The following is a 16,997-nucleotide window of genomic DNA, read 5'->3' as shown; positions in this document are numbered from 1 at the left end:
GGTGCACTACTGAGTTTTCTGTACATAAATATAAATTTCAAATTGTCCAACAAATTTAGCAAATAAAATCCAGCAATATTATATAGACTAAGGTATGCAGTAACTGAGTGAAACTTAGGAAAGCCATTAGTGAAATGTATCATCTATGAGAGAATAAAGGAGAAAGGCCAATGGTCATCTCAGTAGAAAAAGCATTTGTCAAAAATGTAGCACCTAGTTATAATAAAACCTAGGAAAGGAAGGAAGCTCCCTCACCCCATAAAGTCAGCTTACATCTTCATTTACATAGTAAGTTTATAAATTGTAATTGTATGTCTTTTAATTTAGTGATAAGTTTGTCATAAGCAAAGTTATAATGATGTATATATTAAACAAAGGGTGATATTGTGACTTATTAATACAATGTACAATTAAATCTAGTAGCATGGACTGCCTTTTACTGTATTTCACTCAAATACTTTTTTTCCAGAATAAAACTTTTTAAATTTATTCACCTCACTGATCTTATACACATAGTTTTTATTTGCTCTACTTCCCCTTGTTCTGCAAAGATTGTCTGGAAAAATAGCTCTTATTCCTCCTGTATATTTGATGCTTTGTGTCCTTTCATGATCCACCTAAATTCTCTCCAACCTTTGATAATCACCATTGTATTGACTGAGGTAACCCAGACCCAGAAAGACAAACCCCACTTGTCCTCCCTCACCTCAGGCTCCCAGATACAGATCTTCAGCTGTGAGTGTATATCCTGGAGAAACCAGGTTAGAAACTGCTGACACCAGTTAAGTAAAAACGGACCATTGGGAGAAGAAGACCTAGAGAGGGAAATAGCAGGATACACATGTAATAAAGGGGGCACTGGAAAAGTGGGGAGAGCTTTTTAACTGGGAAGGAGAAAAGTAGGTCAGTACAAAGGGGGTACAGGAAAAACAACAGTAGGAATATTTGGAAAAGCCTGAAGGAATCATATTCTTTTACATTTGGCTAAAATTACCTATATATCTTAGATGAAGTAATGCCATTGGGCTGACAATGCTCCCTAAAAGAGCCATAGGGCATCTAACAAAAATGCCAGAACCAAGCATGAGAATCTTTCAAGTTGTTGCTCATGGGATAGACTCCCAAAGCAACATAGACTATTGATGCTGTCATCAATTGCCTCTCAGAGAGTAAAGGTAACTCCCTATTGCTGAGAACTCCACTTCAGACACAGGATTCCCAAGATCCCAGCTGGACCTGACCTGAAAGTCTCCACCTTGAGAATCAGCATTCATAATGACAGAAGCTGCCAAGGGAGGGGAATCATTAGTAGTGATGTCTGTGAACCACAACACTAACCAGCATGCCAAGATGGCCCTAAAGGTGAAATAGTGGCACTTGCATGCCTGTGGTGACCTACAGATACCTAAATGGATTTAAAGACAGCTCAGCAATAGGGAAATCATGTCTGGTACCAGAAACCGCTTCAACTGCCGAGGGCTAGTGAGGTCATGGATTCTCAAAGAAGAACCTACTGCTGCCACTGTATTAGAAAAGAATAATTACTAACTGCATTCTAAGCACTTAGCCTTATAGTTCTCACTCCCCAGACAGAGTAAGATGGACAGAGATCGTAACAGAAAACCATAACTAGTCACAATGTGAAGATCAATTGATCCTGGAGTACAGAGTACTGATAAATAGATGTACAAAACAACCCGTGCATCTAAAACTCAAGGAACACTGAGAAAAGGGGGAAAGAAAGACTGTATGAGTCAAAGGACTAGGCAGTCTGCTATGAGGTTGTATCTCCTAGAGATGACAGGAAGTTATATCCATGACACCTCAACAACATGGCTGCCTAAACAAGATTTTAACAATGACAATACCAATGGATATGCTAATATGGAAGAGAGAAATCTCACCAAAGCTCTACCCTTAGAAAAAGAACTACAGGCAACTAACAACCAAGAAGGGAGAATGTGTCTTTCCTATGGGTAAACTCCCAGTTGGTTATCTAGTATCTGTTGGCCAGCCCTGAAATCATATATACAGAATATATGTATATATATATATATATATATATATATATATATATATATATACATACACACACACACACACATACACACACAGTAAACAGACACAGCAGGTTCTATTTAACTCCGTGTGTGTGTGTGTGTGTGTGTGTGTGTGTAAAACAATAATAATCAAGAGAAAAAAAGCCTTTCACAAATTTGAAAGAAATTGGGGTGGGAGCATGGAAGGGGTGAAGGAAAAAGACATGGGAATGGGAGACGGTGAAGGGAGGAAATGGGAAAATTATACATTTTTTAAATTGAAAAGAAAATATGTCAAGGCAGATCTAGCAAAAATACTGAGATTATAGCTGTGCTTATGTGGCTGGGGCCTCGGGTCTTCACACTCAAGTGAGGAAGATGATAATTCTATAAGCCTGATGAAATGAAGAACTCAGACTGAGACCCTATATCAAACTGAAACCCAAGATGTGTTCTTCTTTCTTTCCTTTTTAAATGAGGCCTAGAAATTAAAAGAAGTTGCATCAAGGAAGCTCTTGTCAGCCGCCCCATGCTCTGGTATCTGTGGGGTTTGACTGGGGCCCTTCTAGTCACTGCACGAGGACCAAGCTAAGCAAACAGGATCACTTTCCAAAGAGCTGGCCAGTAACTTTCCAAAGAGCTGATCATTTACTCACTAAGTGCTGCTATTTTTATGCATGTAAAATTGTTATATCTAATCCATCCAGGTAAAGGAGGAGAGGAAAGAGGAAGGAAAGAGGAGGGCTCAAAGAGTAGGAAGGAGCAAAACAAGATCCTATTTCTTGCCAGGTGTTATTGCACATGTGGACAGTACTAGCTATTACTGAGGCTGATGTAAAAATGATGCCAAGTTCTAAGCTAAATAATAAAACACTATCTTGAAATAAAAATTAAAAGAGAATTGTGTTTGTGCTTCAACAATACATTGCAATACAGCATGATGCCTTAGGTTCAACCCGAAATACCAGAAATAGGGGTGAGGAACATTTCTTCTACAAGTGTGTAACTCTGGGCTCTTTCTCCTAATGATCTGGTGTTGATTTGACACCAGCTGATCTGAGTGAGCTCATGCAAAGAAAACAATAAAAGTGATGCAAGTGCCCCAAGATGCCAATATTCTTATGGCATCAACAACAGCAAACTCAAAACCACTCTAGACTAAATGCAATGGCACATGCCTGTGTTTCCTCCAGCACTTGAGGGACACAGGCAGGACTATGAATTTGACTCTATCCAGGACTATATAGTAAGATCCTGGATGAAATCAATCAATCAATCAATCAATCAATCAATCAATCAAACAAACAAACAGAAAGCACATTCACATGCACTGTGAGAACACACACACCTCCACTTGCTCTTCGTAAGCTCTTAGTACCCACAGTTCCCCTCAAGAGGTCCAGGTAGAGAAATGGCCCATGGAAGAAATAAGTGGCCTTCTCTGACTGAGCCACTTACCACAATAGGTCATGAGTCCTATGTGTTCCATGGGTAGATGTTAGTACCCTGAGAGTCAGAATGAAGCAAGAGAGGGGCACCAAACAACCTCCACAAAGCTGTGTGAGAACAGGGCAAAGGTGGGATCATCAGAGCCTCCACCCCTCTTCATGGAGGGCTCTGAAATCCAGGCATGTTCACCCTTCCACATGAGGAGACCTTCAACATCACAAAAGTCATCATATCACCTGAACAGACAACATGGGGATGAGAGGCCACATCCTCTCACAGCCACCATGATGACAGCCAGCACTCCCACCTAATCCCTGCTCACTTGGCTGACATCACATAGTAGCACAGGCACCTTTCACTATTTAAAAGTGAGACATACTTAACCGGGGTAGACTCAAACTCTCCCATTATCTATTCTTACACTAACCTCCCCGTAACAAGGCTTGGAGGAACCCCCTAGAGATGTACGGGTGGTTTTATTTTCAGTTATTACTTCCCAGTTATTACTGAGGTAACATGCAGGTAGCTTACAGCACTCACATAATGACTTTGACAAGGGTGCTTCTGAGATTCTCTCTCTCCTTTTGTGGAGATTTGACCTTTGATCTGGAAGTTGATGGTGCAGAACGGTCATCATCAATTTGGTCCAGAAGTTTCCCTTTTCTCCGGTAGTGCTCCATGTATTGAGCTTAAATTTAAAAGGCAACAGTTGTTCATGTAAAAGGTAAGGTAAAGCATGGATGTCCTTAGGAAAGATGCTGCTGCACCATCTAGAAAAATATTCCATACTTTACATTCTCATCTCAAAGAATCCTAATGTATATTGTTTTACTACAAAAAATATTAAATGCCTACTTTAAGTCACCATGATGGAATACTCTAATTATTTTAAGAATATTGTTGAACTGTGTGGTGCTTTGATAAATGTAATAAATATTTTCAGTTACATTTGCATTAGAGTCTCTTAAAAGGATTAAAATTTAGACTATGATAAAAACAAACTTACACTATTCAAGAAAAATGTAAAAGATCCCTGGTTTCAAAGCATGCATCTAATAAGTGCTTATACATTAAAATGTTTAAAGATGTCCATATGCATCTCTGGGTGCACACCTGTGCAGAAGCTGGTCTTTGTCACCTGAAGCTCCTGGGTCAGGCTGGTTGGCTAGCCAACCAGCTAGCCAACGTCAGGAATCCCCCTATCTCATCGCAGCACTGAGCCTGTAAGGGCACACAGCCACCGCTGGCCTTTTCTGTGGATGTGGAGAGGGAACTCAGGTCCATAGTCCTCATGTTTACTGACTGAGTTATTAGCCTTTCAGGCCCGAGAATAAAGATCTTGTTTAGGTGACTAATTTGGAAACATTATCCACAACTTAGGACATTCTTAGAAAAAAAGGTTTGGAAAGGGAAGGTCCATCAACTTTTGAAGAGGGGTGGGTTCATAAGGTCCCACCCAGTGGTAGCCACCAGAAGTTACCTTTCCCAAGTTTGTGCAGGCAACCCTCAATAAATACAGAAGAAACTTGCTAGGAGGAAGGGGTTGGGGACCTGTAAGAGAGAGGGGGAAAAGAAAAGATAATAGAAGAGAAGAAAAAGAAGAGGAAGAAGAAGAAGAAGAAGAAGAAGAAGAAGAAGAAGAAGAAGAAGAAGAAGAAGAAGAAGAAGAAGAAGAAGATGTGTGTGTGTGTGTGTGTGTGTGTTTGTATGTGTGTCTGTCTATGTATGTGCTTTTACAGGTGAAATGATGAGAGAAGAAATTAGAATAAAAAAATGCTTTTTTTTTTCACAAAAAGCATTGGCTGGCTTCAAATAACTAGGAACTGGAAACAATTGTTTTATGATAGCAAATGTATAGAAGAAATTTTTCTATATGATGTATCCTGCTTGTTTTTTTTAATTTATGGTTTTATTAACTATCCATGTTTTTAGTAAAAATAAATAAATAAATAAATAAATAAATAAATAAAAATAAAGTTCTTACCAAACGACTGCTCATTTTTAACAGTATAGGGTTCTAGAATTGGGTTTTCCTGTTTGATATTTAAATGGAATGATGGCGCAGTCTGCTGCCACTGGGGCTTGGCTCCTGTCTAAAATAGAAAATTTAAGTAATGTTAGTAAATAATATAGAAAATGCTTCACACGAATATTTATAATATAATATAAATATATATACAATATAAATATAATATAAATAATATAGAAAATGCTTCACATGAGTATTTATAAGGTTGGCTCATTTTCCTAAGCACATCAGGACCTCTGGGAAGACACAACCATCAGCAGCAGATCTTCTTTTGCCTAGACATTATCAGGAAATCGTCACAAAAGCCCCGATGGTACTTGATTATGAGTGTCTACTACCTAAACTTGGAGAGTCTATTCCACACTGGCTGCTCATTTCAATGTCAGCCACTGTCTACAAGATTTCTTTCAACTTGTTTTTATCTGATGGATAGCAACATGACATTCTACATATCAATACAAACCAATGGGCTACTTGCATACATTGTGCATTATCTAACCTAGGCTAAACAAATCTCCTTGAAAACTTGTCTTGTTTATGATGAAAGCTTTAAAATCCCTGCTAGCTTTCTGAAATGTGCATTGCGTTCCTGTTCTTTGTGGTTGCCCTACTGACAGGAACAGGCTGGGATCCCTCTGCCTACCCAGCTGTAACCTAGTGCCCCATCCCCTGCATCCTCAGTAAAGGGAACAGGAATTCATCGGTTTCTTCTAAGTTGTCAAGTCCATCATCACACAGTCATTCATGATGATCTCTAGTCATCTTTTAAGTCCTGTGGTGATAGGTTGTGGCATCTCCTCTTTCATTTGGAATCTTCTTTTTCCTAGCTTTACAAAGTTTTGCTTTTGTTTGGGGGGGTTGTTTTGTTGTTGTTTTGTTTCATTTTTTTGCTTTGCTTTTTTTTGTTGTTGTTTTGTTTGTTTCTCAGATCCACCATGGATGATTTTTCAGTGACCACAGATCCACCAGGGATGATTTTTCAGTGTCCATTCCCTTTGGTTGCTCTCTCTTCTTTCCTAGCCTCCTTGGGGTCTTACTTGTCGAAATGCAGTTGGGTTTAACCACAGCCTTCTTTCTACTTTGTCATTGACTGCTCTCTGACCTTTCCAAGTGCTTAGTCAACACATTCTGGACTATTATCTTCCTAATTTCGTTTTGTTTTTAAATTTCCTTCTCAACTTTTCATTCCTTTGTAATTCAAAAGCTGTTTGCTTAATCACAATGATTTCTATAATTTGCTAAGATTTTCTAATGGTTTTATTCATTTCTGTTTCACTGTGGCAAGAAAAAAAATATTCCACATAACTTCATGCTTAAAAAAGAAATAAATCTGGTCTTTACTGAAACTCTATTTAAAATTAAATCCCAGAAATTACAGGAAGGTAATATGATGGTATTGAATTCAGGATAATTATGGAAGAGAATAAAGATCTTCAGCCAGGAAGCAGATCTGAGCTCAGGAGAAAGCTGGACTCCAAGGGGTGCTGACATACACTAAAGAATCACAGGAGGAACAAGCCCCAGCCAGTGACAGCTAGAACAACTAATTTTAGAGATTACCAGATGGCGAAAGGCAAATGTAAGATTATTATTAACAGAAACCAATACCGCTCACCATCATCAGGACACAGCACGCCCACCTCAGTGAGTCCTGGATACCCCAACACACCCAAAAAGCAAGATTTGGATTTAAAATCATATCTCATGATGCAGGTAGAGGATTTTAAGAAGGAAATAACTCACATAAAGAAATACAGAACACAGCTAAACAGGTAGAAGGCCTTAAAAGAGGAAGCACAAAAATCCCTTAAAGAATTACAAGAAAACACTGCTAAAAAAAAAAGTAGAAACCCTTAAAGAAGAAACACAAAAATCCCTTAAATAATTACAGGAAAACACAACCAAACAGGTGATGGAATTGAACAAAATCATCCAAAATCTAAAAAGGGAAGTAGAAACAATAAAGAAAATCCAAAGGGAGACAATTCTGGAGATAGAAATGCTAGGAAAGAAATCGGGAATCAGAGACGCAAGCATCAGCAACAGAATACAAGAGATAGAAGAGAGAATCTCAGGTTCAGAAGTTTCCATAGAGAATATGGACACAACAATCAAAGAAAATGCAAAATCCAAAAGGATCCTAACTCAAAAAATCCAGGAAATCCAGGACACAATGAGAAGGCCAAACCAACAGATAATAGATTGAGAATTAAGATTTTCAACTTAAAGGGCCAGCAAATATTTTCAACAAAATTATAGAAGTAAACTTCCCTAACCTAAAGAAAGAGATGCCCACGAACATATAAGAAGCCACAAAACTCCAAATAGACTGGACCAGAAAAGAAATTCCTCCCGACACATAATAATCAGAACAACAAATGCACTAAATAAAGAGAGAATATTAAAAGCAGTAAGGGTAAAGGTCAAGTAACATATAAACAGGCCTATCAGAATTACACCAGACTTTTCATTAGAGACTATGAAAGCCAGAAGATCCTAGACAGATGTTATACAGACCCTAAGAGAACACTAAATCCTGCCCAGGGAACTATAACCAGCAAAACTCTCAATTACCATAGAAGGAAAACCAAAGTATGTCATGACAAAACCAAATTCACACACTATCTTTCTACAAATCCAACCCTTCAAAGGGATGCTCAGAGCATACATACAACACAAGGACGGAAACTACACCCTAGACAAAGCAAGAAAGTAATCCTTTAACAAACCTAAAAGAAGACAGCCCCAAGACAGAATCCCAACTTTAACAACAAAAATAACAGGAAGCAACAATTACTTTTCTCTAATATCTCTTAATATCAATGGACTCAATTCCCAAATAAAAAGACATAGACTAACAGACTGGCTACACAAACAGGACCCAACAGTTTGCTGCTTACAGAAACCTACCTCAGGGAAAAAGAGACATACTACCTCAGAGTGAAAGGCTGGAAAACAAGTTTCCAAGCATATGATCTGAAGAAAGAAGTTGGAATAGCCATTCTAATATCAAATAAAATTGACTTCCAACCCAAAGTTATCAAAAAAGACAAGGTGGGGCACTTCATACTCATGAAAGGTAAAATATACCAAGATGAACTCTCAATTCTGAATATCTATGCTCCAAATGCAAGGGCAGCCACATTCATTAAAGAAACTTTAGTAAAGCTCAAAGCACACATTGCACTTCACACAATAATAGTGGGAGACTTCAACACCCAAATCTCACCAATGGACAGATCCTGAAAACAGAAACTAAACAGAGGCACATGGAAACAAACAGAAGTTATGAAACAAATGGATTTAACAGATATCTACAGAACATTTTATCCTAAAACAAAAGGGTATACCTTCTTCTCAACACTGCATGATATCTCCTCCAAAATTGACCGTATAATCAGTCACAAAACTGGGCTTAGTAGATACAAAGATATTGAAATGATCCCATACATTCTATCAGATCAATACAGACTAAGGCTGATCTGCAAAACAACTTAAATAATACAAAGCCAACATTCACATGGAAACTGAACAACTCTCTACACAATGATTCCTTGGTCAAGGAAGAAGTAAAGAATGAAATTAAAGACTTTTTAGAGTTTAATGAAAATGAAGCCAAAATATATCCAAACTTATGGCACACAATGAAAAGATTCCTAAGAGGAAAACTCATAGCCCTGAGTGCCTCCAAAAAGAAACTACAGAAAGCATACACTAGCAGCTTGACAGCACACCTAAAAGCTCTAAAACAAAAGGAAGAAAATTCACCCCAGAGGAGTAGACTGCAGGAAATAATCAAACTTAGGGATGAAATCAACCAAGTGGAAACAAAAAGAACTATTCAAAGAATCAACCAACCAGGAGCAGGTTCTTTGAGAAAATCAACAAGATAGATAAACCCTTAGACAGACTCACTAGAGGGCACTGGGACAAGATCCTAAAAACAAAATCAGAAATGAAAAAGGAGACATAACTACATAACCTGAGGAAATCCAAAACATCATCAGATCCTACCACAATAGGCTATACTTCACAAAACAGGAAAACATGAATGAAATTTCCTAGAGAGATACCTGGAACCAAAGTTAAATCAGGATCAGATTAATGATCTTAAAAGTCCCATTTCCTCTAAAGAAATAGAAGCAGTCATTAATACTCTCCCAACCAAAAAAAAAAGCTCAGGAACAGATGCGTTTAGTGTAGAGTTTTATCAGACCTTCAACAAAGACCTAATTTCAACTCTCCTCAAACTATTCCACAAAATAGAAACAAAAGGTTCTCTACCCAATTCATTCTATGAAGCCACAATTACTCTGATACCTAAACCACACAAAGAACCAACAAAGAAAGAGAACTTCAGACCAATTTCCCTTATGAATATCGATCCAAAAAAAACAATAAAATTCCTGCAAACTGAATCTAAGAACACATCAAAAGGAACATCTATCATGATCAAGTTGGCTTCACCCCAGGGATGCAGGGATGGGTTAATATTAAGAAATCCATCAGTGTAATCTACTATATAAACAAACTCAAAGACATAAATCACATGATCATCTCATCATATTCTGAGAAAGCATTTGACAATATCCAACACCCCTTCATGATAAAAGTCAAGGAAAGATCAGGAATTCAAGACCCATACATAAACATAATAAAAGCAATCTACAGCAAACCAGTAGCCAACATCAAACTAAATGGAGAGAAGCTGAAAGCAATCCCACTAAAATCAGGGACTAGACAAGGCTGCCCACTTTCTCCCTACCTATTCAATATAGTACTTGAAGTTTAAGCTAGAGCAATTCGACAACAAAAGGAGATCAAGGGGATACAAAATGGAAAGGAAGAACTCAAAATATCACTATTTGCACATGATATGATAGTATAGTATATATAAGTGACCTCCAAAATTCCACCAGAGAACTGCTAAACCTGATAAACAGCTTCATTGCAGTAGCTGGATATAAAATTGCCTCAAACAAATCAGTGGCCTTTCTCTACACAAAGGATAAACAGGATCAGAAAGAAATTAGGGAGACAACACCCTCCACTATAGTAACAAATAATATAAAATATCTTGACATGACTCTAACTAAGGAAGTGAAAGATCAGTATGATAAAAACTTGAAGTCTCTGAAGAAAGAAACAGAGAAGATCTCAGAAGAAGGAAAGCTCTCCCATGCTCATGGATTGGCAGGATTGATACAGTCAAAATGGCTATCCTGCCAAGAGAAATCTACAAATTCAATGCAATCTCCATCAAAATTCCAACTTAATTCTTTATACAGAGTTAGAAAGGGCAATTTGCAAATTCATCTGGAATAACAAAAAACCTAGGATAGCAAAAAACTATTCTCAGCAATAAAAGAACCTTTGATGGAATCATCATGCCTGACCTCAAGCTGTACTACAGAGCAATTGTGCTTTAAAAAAAACAAAGAACAACAACAACACCAAAAACTGCATAGTACTGGTACAATGACAGACAGGTAGATCAATGGAATAGAATTGAAAACCCAGAAATGAACCCACACACCTATGGTCACTTGATCTTTGATAATGGAGTTAAAACCATCCAGTGGAAAAAAGACAGCATTTTCAACAAACTGTGCTGGCACAACTGGAGATTTTCATGTAAAAGAATGAGAATTGATCCATTCTTATCTCCTTGTACATAGCTCAAGTCTAAGCATATCAAAGAACTCCACATAAAACCAGAGACACTGAAATTTATAGGGGAGAAAGTGGGGAAAAGCCTTGAAGATATTGGCACAGGGGAAAAATTCCTGAACATAATAGTAATGGTTTGTGCTGTAAGATCAAGAATTGACAAATGGGACCTCATAAAATTGCAAAGCTTCTATAAGGCAAAAGATACTATCAATAAGACCAAAAGGCCACCAACAGAGTGGGAAAGGGATTTTACCAATCCTAAATTGGATAGGGGACTAATATCCAATATATACAAAGAGCTCCAGAAGCTTGACTCCAGAAATTCAAATAACCCCATTAAAAATGGGGTACAGAGCTAAACAAAGAATTCTCAACTGAGGAATACAAAAGGGCTGAGAAGAACCTGAAAAAAATGTTCAACATCCACCTTACACCAGTCAGAATGACTAAGATCAAAAATTCAGGTGACAGCAGATGCTGGCAAGGATGTGGAGAAAGAGGAACACTCCTCCATTGCTAGTGGGATTGCAAGCTTGTACAACCTCTCTGGAAATCACTCTGGTGGTTCCTCAGAAAATTGGAAATAGTACTACCGGAGGATCCCGCAATACCTCTCCTGGGCATATATCCAGAAGATGTCCCAACTGGTAAGAAGGACACATGCTCCACTATGTTCTGTATCAGAAAAGAATCCAGTCAGATGACAAAACCAGAGATTTGGTATTTTGTTTTAAGTTTGGAACCAATAAACCTTTGAAAACTGCTGAGGTGGAAATGTCTGGATATGTCAGGTGATACAGACTCACGTGGCGTTTTGCCGAGGCAAGTCCTGTGGTAGGACACGTGATGTTTGGAGAGAGTATAAATAGGATTCAATGGCAGGTAATGATGCTTGCATAGCTAGCTTTGCACCACTTCCTTGGTCTTACATCTTCACTGATCTTCCATTCATTGAGAGAGTCACAGCCGAGAACTTCTCCTGGCCTCCTGGCTGATTCTGGTCATCCTGCTGACTGGTGTCCATTCAACAGAGGTCTGGCAGTTTCTTTGGATCCTGCCATTGCTGCTGATTCCTGTTTGGTATCCTGTCACTACTGAACTGGACTGCTAGTACCCTGACAAATGGAGATTAGGATGACCCCAAAGAACTGTCTAAACAGGTCCACATCCCCCTGTCCTATTTACCATCTTTTCTCCCCTGCCTTTGGACGGTGGACTGGAAGGAGAATCAAAGCATTTGAGAGCCCTTATTAAAAGTAGGTTTAAAAAAATTAAGCTTACAAAATAACATTTTAGAAATTATATAGATTAAATTACCAAAGATAACTGTGGTAAGACTGTTGTCGGCAGCTTGGCCTTTTCTTTGCTGGATAGTTTATCCTGCATAAAATACATGAAAGAAGAGAAAAGCATTAACACAAATTTTGTATTGTCCAATGGATTTTCTCATACACACTTCCTGAGGCATCCAGCAATCTGGCACCTGGCCGGGGCGCACCCTCCCCCCTTTTGTGTTGCTAACCAGATGATGATCCTCTAGCACCTTTTACTGGTGTTCCATGGTGGCTTTCCACAAGTGTCACCAAGTACCAAGTGTAGAGACACAGAGGTTTTCTTTCAAGATTTCAGTATCCCAAAAGATGGCACCACCTCAGCAACACAATCTCCACTAAGGTCTGAGGCTGAGCTTTCTGGGAAATAATGGATCTTGAGCACTCTCCTTCACATCTACAGAGAGTGGTTGTTCCAATGTCTGGCCTGCTCTTTATAACTATTCCACCCAAGTAGCCTCTTTAGTCCTCTGTGGCTATGAATCACTTGATGCATGGCTGCTCTGACCTGAAACATATTACAAATAAAACTTGTGCTGGATTTTTAAGATAATTCAAAACAGAAGAAAATGTAAATAATCTCACTGTAATTCTTCAAATTGATTACATTATAATTTTATATATTTATTTATATATTATTAATTATTTTATTTATATACATTTCAAATGCTATCCCAAAAGTTTCCTATATCCTCCCCCAACCCTGCTCCCCTACCCACCCACTCCAGATTGTTGGCCCTGGCGTTCCCCTGTACTGGGGCATATAAAGTGTGCAATAAGAAGGGGCCTCTCTACTCAGTGATGGCCGACTAGGCCATCTTTTGCTACAATGCTAGAGATATGAGCTCTGGAGGTACTGATTAGTTCATATTGTTATTCCACCTATAGGGTTGCAGACCCCTTCAGCTCCTTGGTTGCTTTCTCTAGCTTCTCCATTGGGGGCCCTGTGGTCCATCTTCGAGATGACTGTGAGCATCAACTTCTGTATTTGCAAGACACTGGCATAGCCTCATATTAGACAGCATAACAGGGTCCCTTCAGCAAAATCTTTCTGGCATATGCAATAATGTCTGGGTTTGGTGGCTGATTGATGGATCACTGGATGGGGTAGTCCCTGGATACTCCATCCGTTAGTCTTAGCTCCAAACTTTGTCTCTATAACTCCTTTCATGGGTATTTTGTTCCCTATTCTAAGGAGGAATGAAGTGTCCACCCATTGGTCTTCCCTCTTCTTGATTTTCTTGTGTTTTGCAAATTGTATCTTAGGTGTTCTATGTTTCTGGGCTAATATCCACTTATCAGTGAGTGAATATCTAATGACTTCTTTTGTGATTGGGTTACCTCACTAAGGATGATATCCAACAGATACATCCATTTGTCCAAGAATTTCATAAATCCATTGTTTTTAATAGCTGAGTAGTAATCCATTGTGTAAATGTACCACATTTTCTGTATCCATTCTTCTGTTGAGGGACATCTGTATTCTTTTCAGCTTCTGGCTATTATAAATAAGGCTGCTATGAACATAGTGTAGCATGTGTTCTTTTTTAATTATTTTTTATTAATATTTTTATTACATATTTTCCTCAATTACATTTCCAACGCTATCTCAAAAGTCTCCCATACCATCCCCCTACTTCTCAACCCACCCATTCCGATTTTTTGGCCCTGGAGTTCCAATATACTGGGGCATATAAAGTTTGCATGTCCAATGGGCCTCTCTATCTAGTGATGGCTGACTAGGCCATCTTTTGATACATATGCAGCTAGAGACAAGAGCTCCGGGGTACTGGTTAGTTCATAATGTTGTTGCACCTACAGGGTTGCAGATCTCTTTAGCTCCTTAGATACTTTCTCTAGCTCCTCCATTGGGGGCCCTGTGATCAATCCAATAGCTGACTGTGAGCATCCACTTCTGTGTTTGCTAGGCCCCGGCCTAGTCTCACAAGAAACAGCTATATCAGGGTCCTTTCAGCAAATGCTTGCTAGTGTATGCAATGGTGTCATTGTTTGGAGGCTAATTATGGGATGGATCCCTGGATATGGCAGTCTCTAGATGGTCCATCCTTTTGTCTCAGCTCCAAACTTTGTCTCTGTAACTCCTTCCATGGGTGATTGTTTCCAATTCTAAGAAGGGGCAAAGTGTCCACACTTTGGTCTTCGTTCTTCTTCAGTTTCATGTGTTTTACAAATTGTCTCTTATATCTCGAGTATACTAAGTTTCTAAGCTAATATCCACTTATTAGTGAGTACATATCATTTGATATGTACTGCACTAAACCCATCTGGTCCTGGTCTTTTTTTGGTTGGGAGATTATTGATGATTGTTTCTATTTCTTCAGGGAAATGGGACTATTTATATCATTAATCTGATCCTGATTTAATTTTGGTACCTGGTATCTGTTATAGGAAGTTGTTCATTTCATCCAGGTTTTCCAGTTTTGTTGAGTATAGCCTTTTGTAGTAGGATATGATGATGTTTTGTATTTTTACAGGTTCTGTTGTTATGTCTCCTTTTTCTTTTTTGATTTTGTTAATTAGGATAATGTTCCTGTGCCCTCTAGTTAGTTTGGCTAAGGGTTTATCTATCTTGTTGATTTTCTCAAAGAACCTGCTCCTGGTTTGGTTGATTCTTTAAATAGTTCTTTTTGCTTCCACTTCGTTGATTTTAGCCCTGAGTTTGATTATTTCCTGCAGTCTACTCCTCTTGGGTAAATTTGCTTCCTTTAGTTCTACAGCTTCTAGGTATGCTGTCAGGCTGCTAGTGTATGCTTTCTGTTGTTTCTTTTTGGAGGAACTCAGGGCTATGAGTTTTCCTCTTAGGAGTGCCTTCATTGTGTCCCATAAGTTTGGGTATGTTGTGGCTTCATTTTCATTAAACTCTAAAAAGTCTTTAATTTCATTCTTTATTTCATCCTTTCCCAAGGTATCATTGAGTAGAGTGTTGTTCAGTTTCCACCTGAATGTTGGCTTTCTATTATTTATATTGTTATTGAAGATCAGCCTTAGTCAGTGGTGATCAGATAGGATGCATGGGAAAATTTCAATATTTTTGTATCTGTTGAGGCCTGTTTTGTGACCAAGTATATGGTCAATAAAAAGAGGAGGTACCATGTGGCACTGAGAAGAAGTTATATCCTTTTGTTTTAGGATAAAATGTTCTGTAAATATCTGTTAAATCAATTTGTTTCATAACTTCTGTTAGTTTCCATGTGTATATGTTTAGTTTCTGTTTCTAGGATCTGTCCATTGGTGAGAGTGGCCTGTTGAAGTCTCCCACTACTATTGTGTGAAGTGCAATGTGTGCTTTGAGCTTTACTAAAGTTTCTTTAATGAATGTGGCTGCCTTTGTATTTGGAGCATAGATATTCAGAATTGAGAGTTCGTCTTCGTAGATTTTACCTTAGATGTGTATGAAGTGCCCCTCCTTGTCTTTTTATAACTTTGGGTTGGAAGTCAGTTTTAATCGATATAATAATGGCCACTCCACCTTGTTTCTTCGGCGCATTTGCTTGGAAAATTGTTTTCCAGCCTTTGACTCTGTTTTCCAGCCTTCTTTCTGTCCTTTTCCCTGTGGTGGGTTTCCTGTAAGTAACAAAACGTTTGGTCCTGTTTGTGTAGCCAGTTTGTTAGTCTATGTCTTTTTATTGGGGAATTAAGTCCATTGATGTTATGAGAAATTAAAGAAAAGTAATTGTTGCTTCCTGTTATTTTTGTTGTCAATGTTGGGATTCTGTTCTTGTGGCTGTCCTCTTTTAGGCTTGTTGAAGGATTACTTTCTTGCTTTTCCTAGGGTGTAGTTTCCGTCCTTGTCTTGGTGTTTTCCCTTTATTATCCTTTGAAGGGATGGATTCATGGAAAGATATTGTTTGAATTTGGTTTTATCATGGAATACTTTGGTTTCTCCATTTATGGTAATTGAGAGTTTTGCTTGGTATAGTAGCTTGAGCTGACCTTTGTGTTCTCTTACAATCTGCATAACATCTGTCCATGATCTGGCTTTCATATTCTCTGGTGAGAAGTCTGGTGTAATTCTAATAGGCCTGCCTTTATATGATACTTGACTTTTTCCCTTTCTGCTTTAATATTCTATCTTTATTTAGTGCATTTGTTGTCCTGAATATTATATGTCAGGAGGAATTTCTTTTCTGGTCCAGTCTATTTGGAGTTCTGTAGGCTTCTTGTATGTTTATGGGCATCTCTTTCTTTAGGTTTGGGAAGTTTTCTTCTATAATTTTGTTGAAGATATTTGCTGGCCCTTTAAGTTGAAAATCTGGCAGAGCCCTCCCAGGTGGGGCAAACACCTCTCCTCTGGGGGGAAAGGTGCCCCAATTTCTGGAGCCTGAAATGGGTCTGTCCCAGAAGCTGTGTTGCTTCTGCCTGTCCCAGAAGCTGTGTAGCTTCTGTAGTCTGCACTCTCACCTATGCAGACTAGTCTCTGAGGGATCCAAAACCCAAGATGGCCTGATTACATTA

General features: G+C 38.5%; 1 protein-coding gene across 1 annotated transcript in view; it reads right to left on the bottom strand.

The window, feature by feature from the left end:
- LOC110288938 (dynein axonemal heavy chain 7-like) overlaps positions 1-16,997 on the bottom strand; it is a 326,234-nt gene that overhangs the window by 301,327 nt on the left and 7,910 nt on the right. The window contains exons 3-5 of the mRNA XM_085837019.1: positions 12,508-12,570; positions 5,473-5,581; positions 4,029-4,176 (exon numbers count right to left, since the gene is read on the bottom strand). Coding sequence (XP_085693145.1) covers positions 4,029-4,176; positions 5,473-5,581; positions 12,508-12,570 — 320 coding nt within the window. The remainder of the gene's footprint in view (positions 1-4,028; positions 4,177-5,472; positions 5,582-12,507; positions 12,571-16,997) is intronic.

The sequence above is a fragment of the Mus caroli genome, unplaced genomic scaffold (genome assembly GCF_978045245.1).
Source record: "Mus caroli unplaced genomic scaffold, Mus_caroli_1 scaffold_1, whole genome shotgun sequence".
NCBI classification, from domain to species: domain Eukaryota; kingdom Metazoa; phylum Chordata; class Mammalia; order Rodentia; family Muridae; genus Mus; species Mus caroli.
Note: the sequence above shows the minus strand (reverse complement) of the source record. Positions and strands in the feature narration are given on the sequence as shown.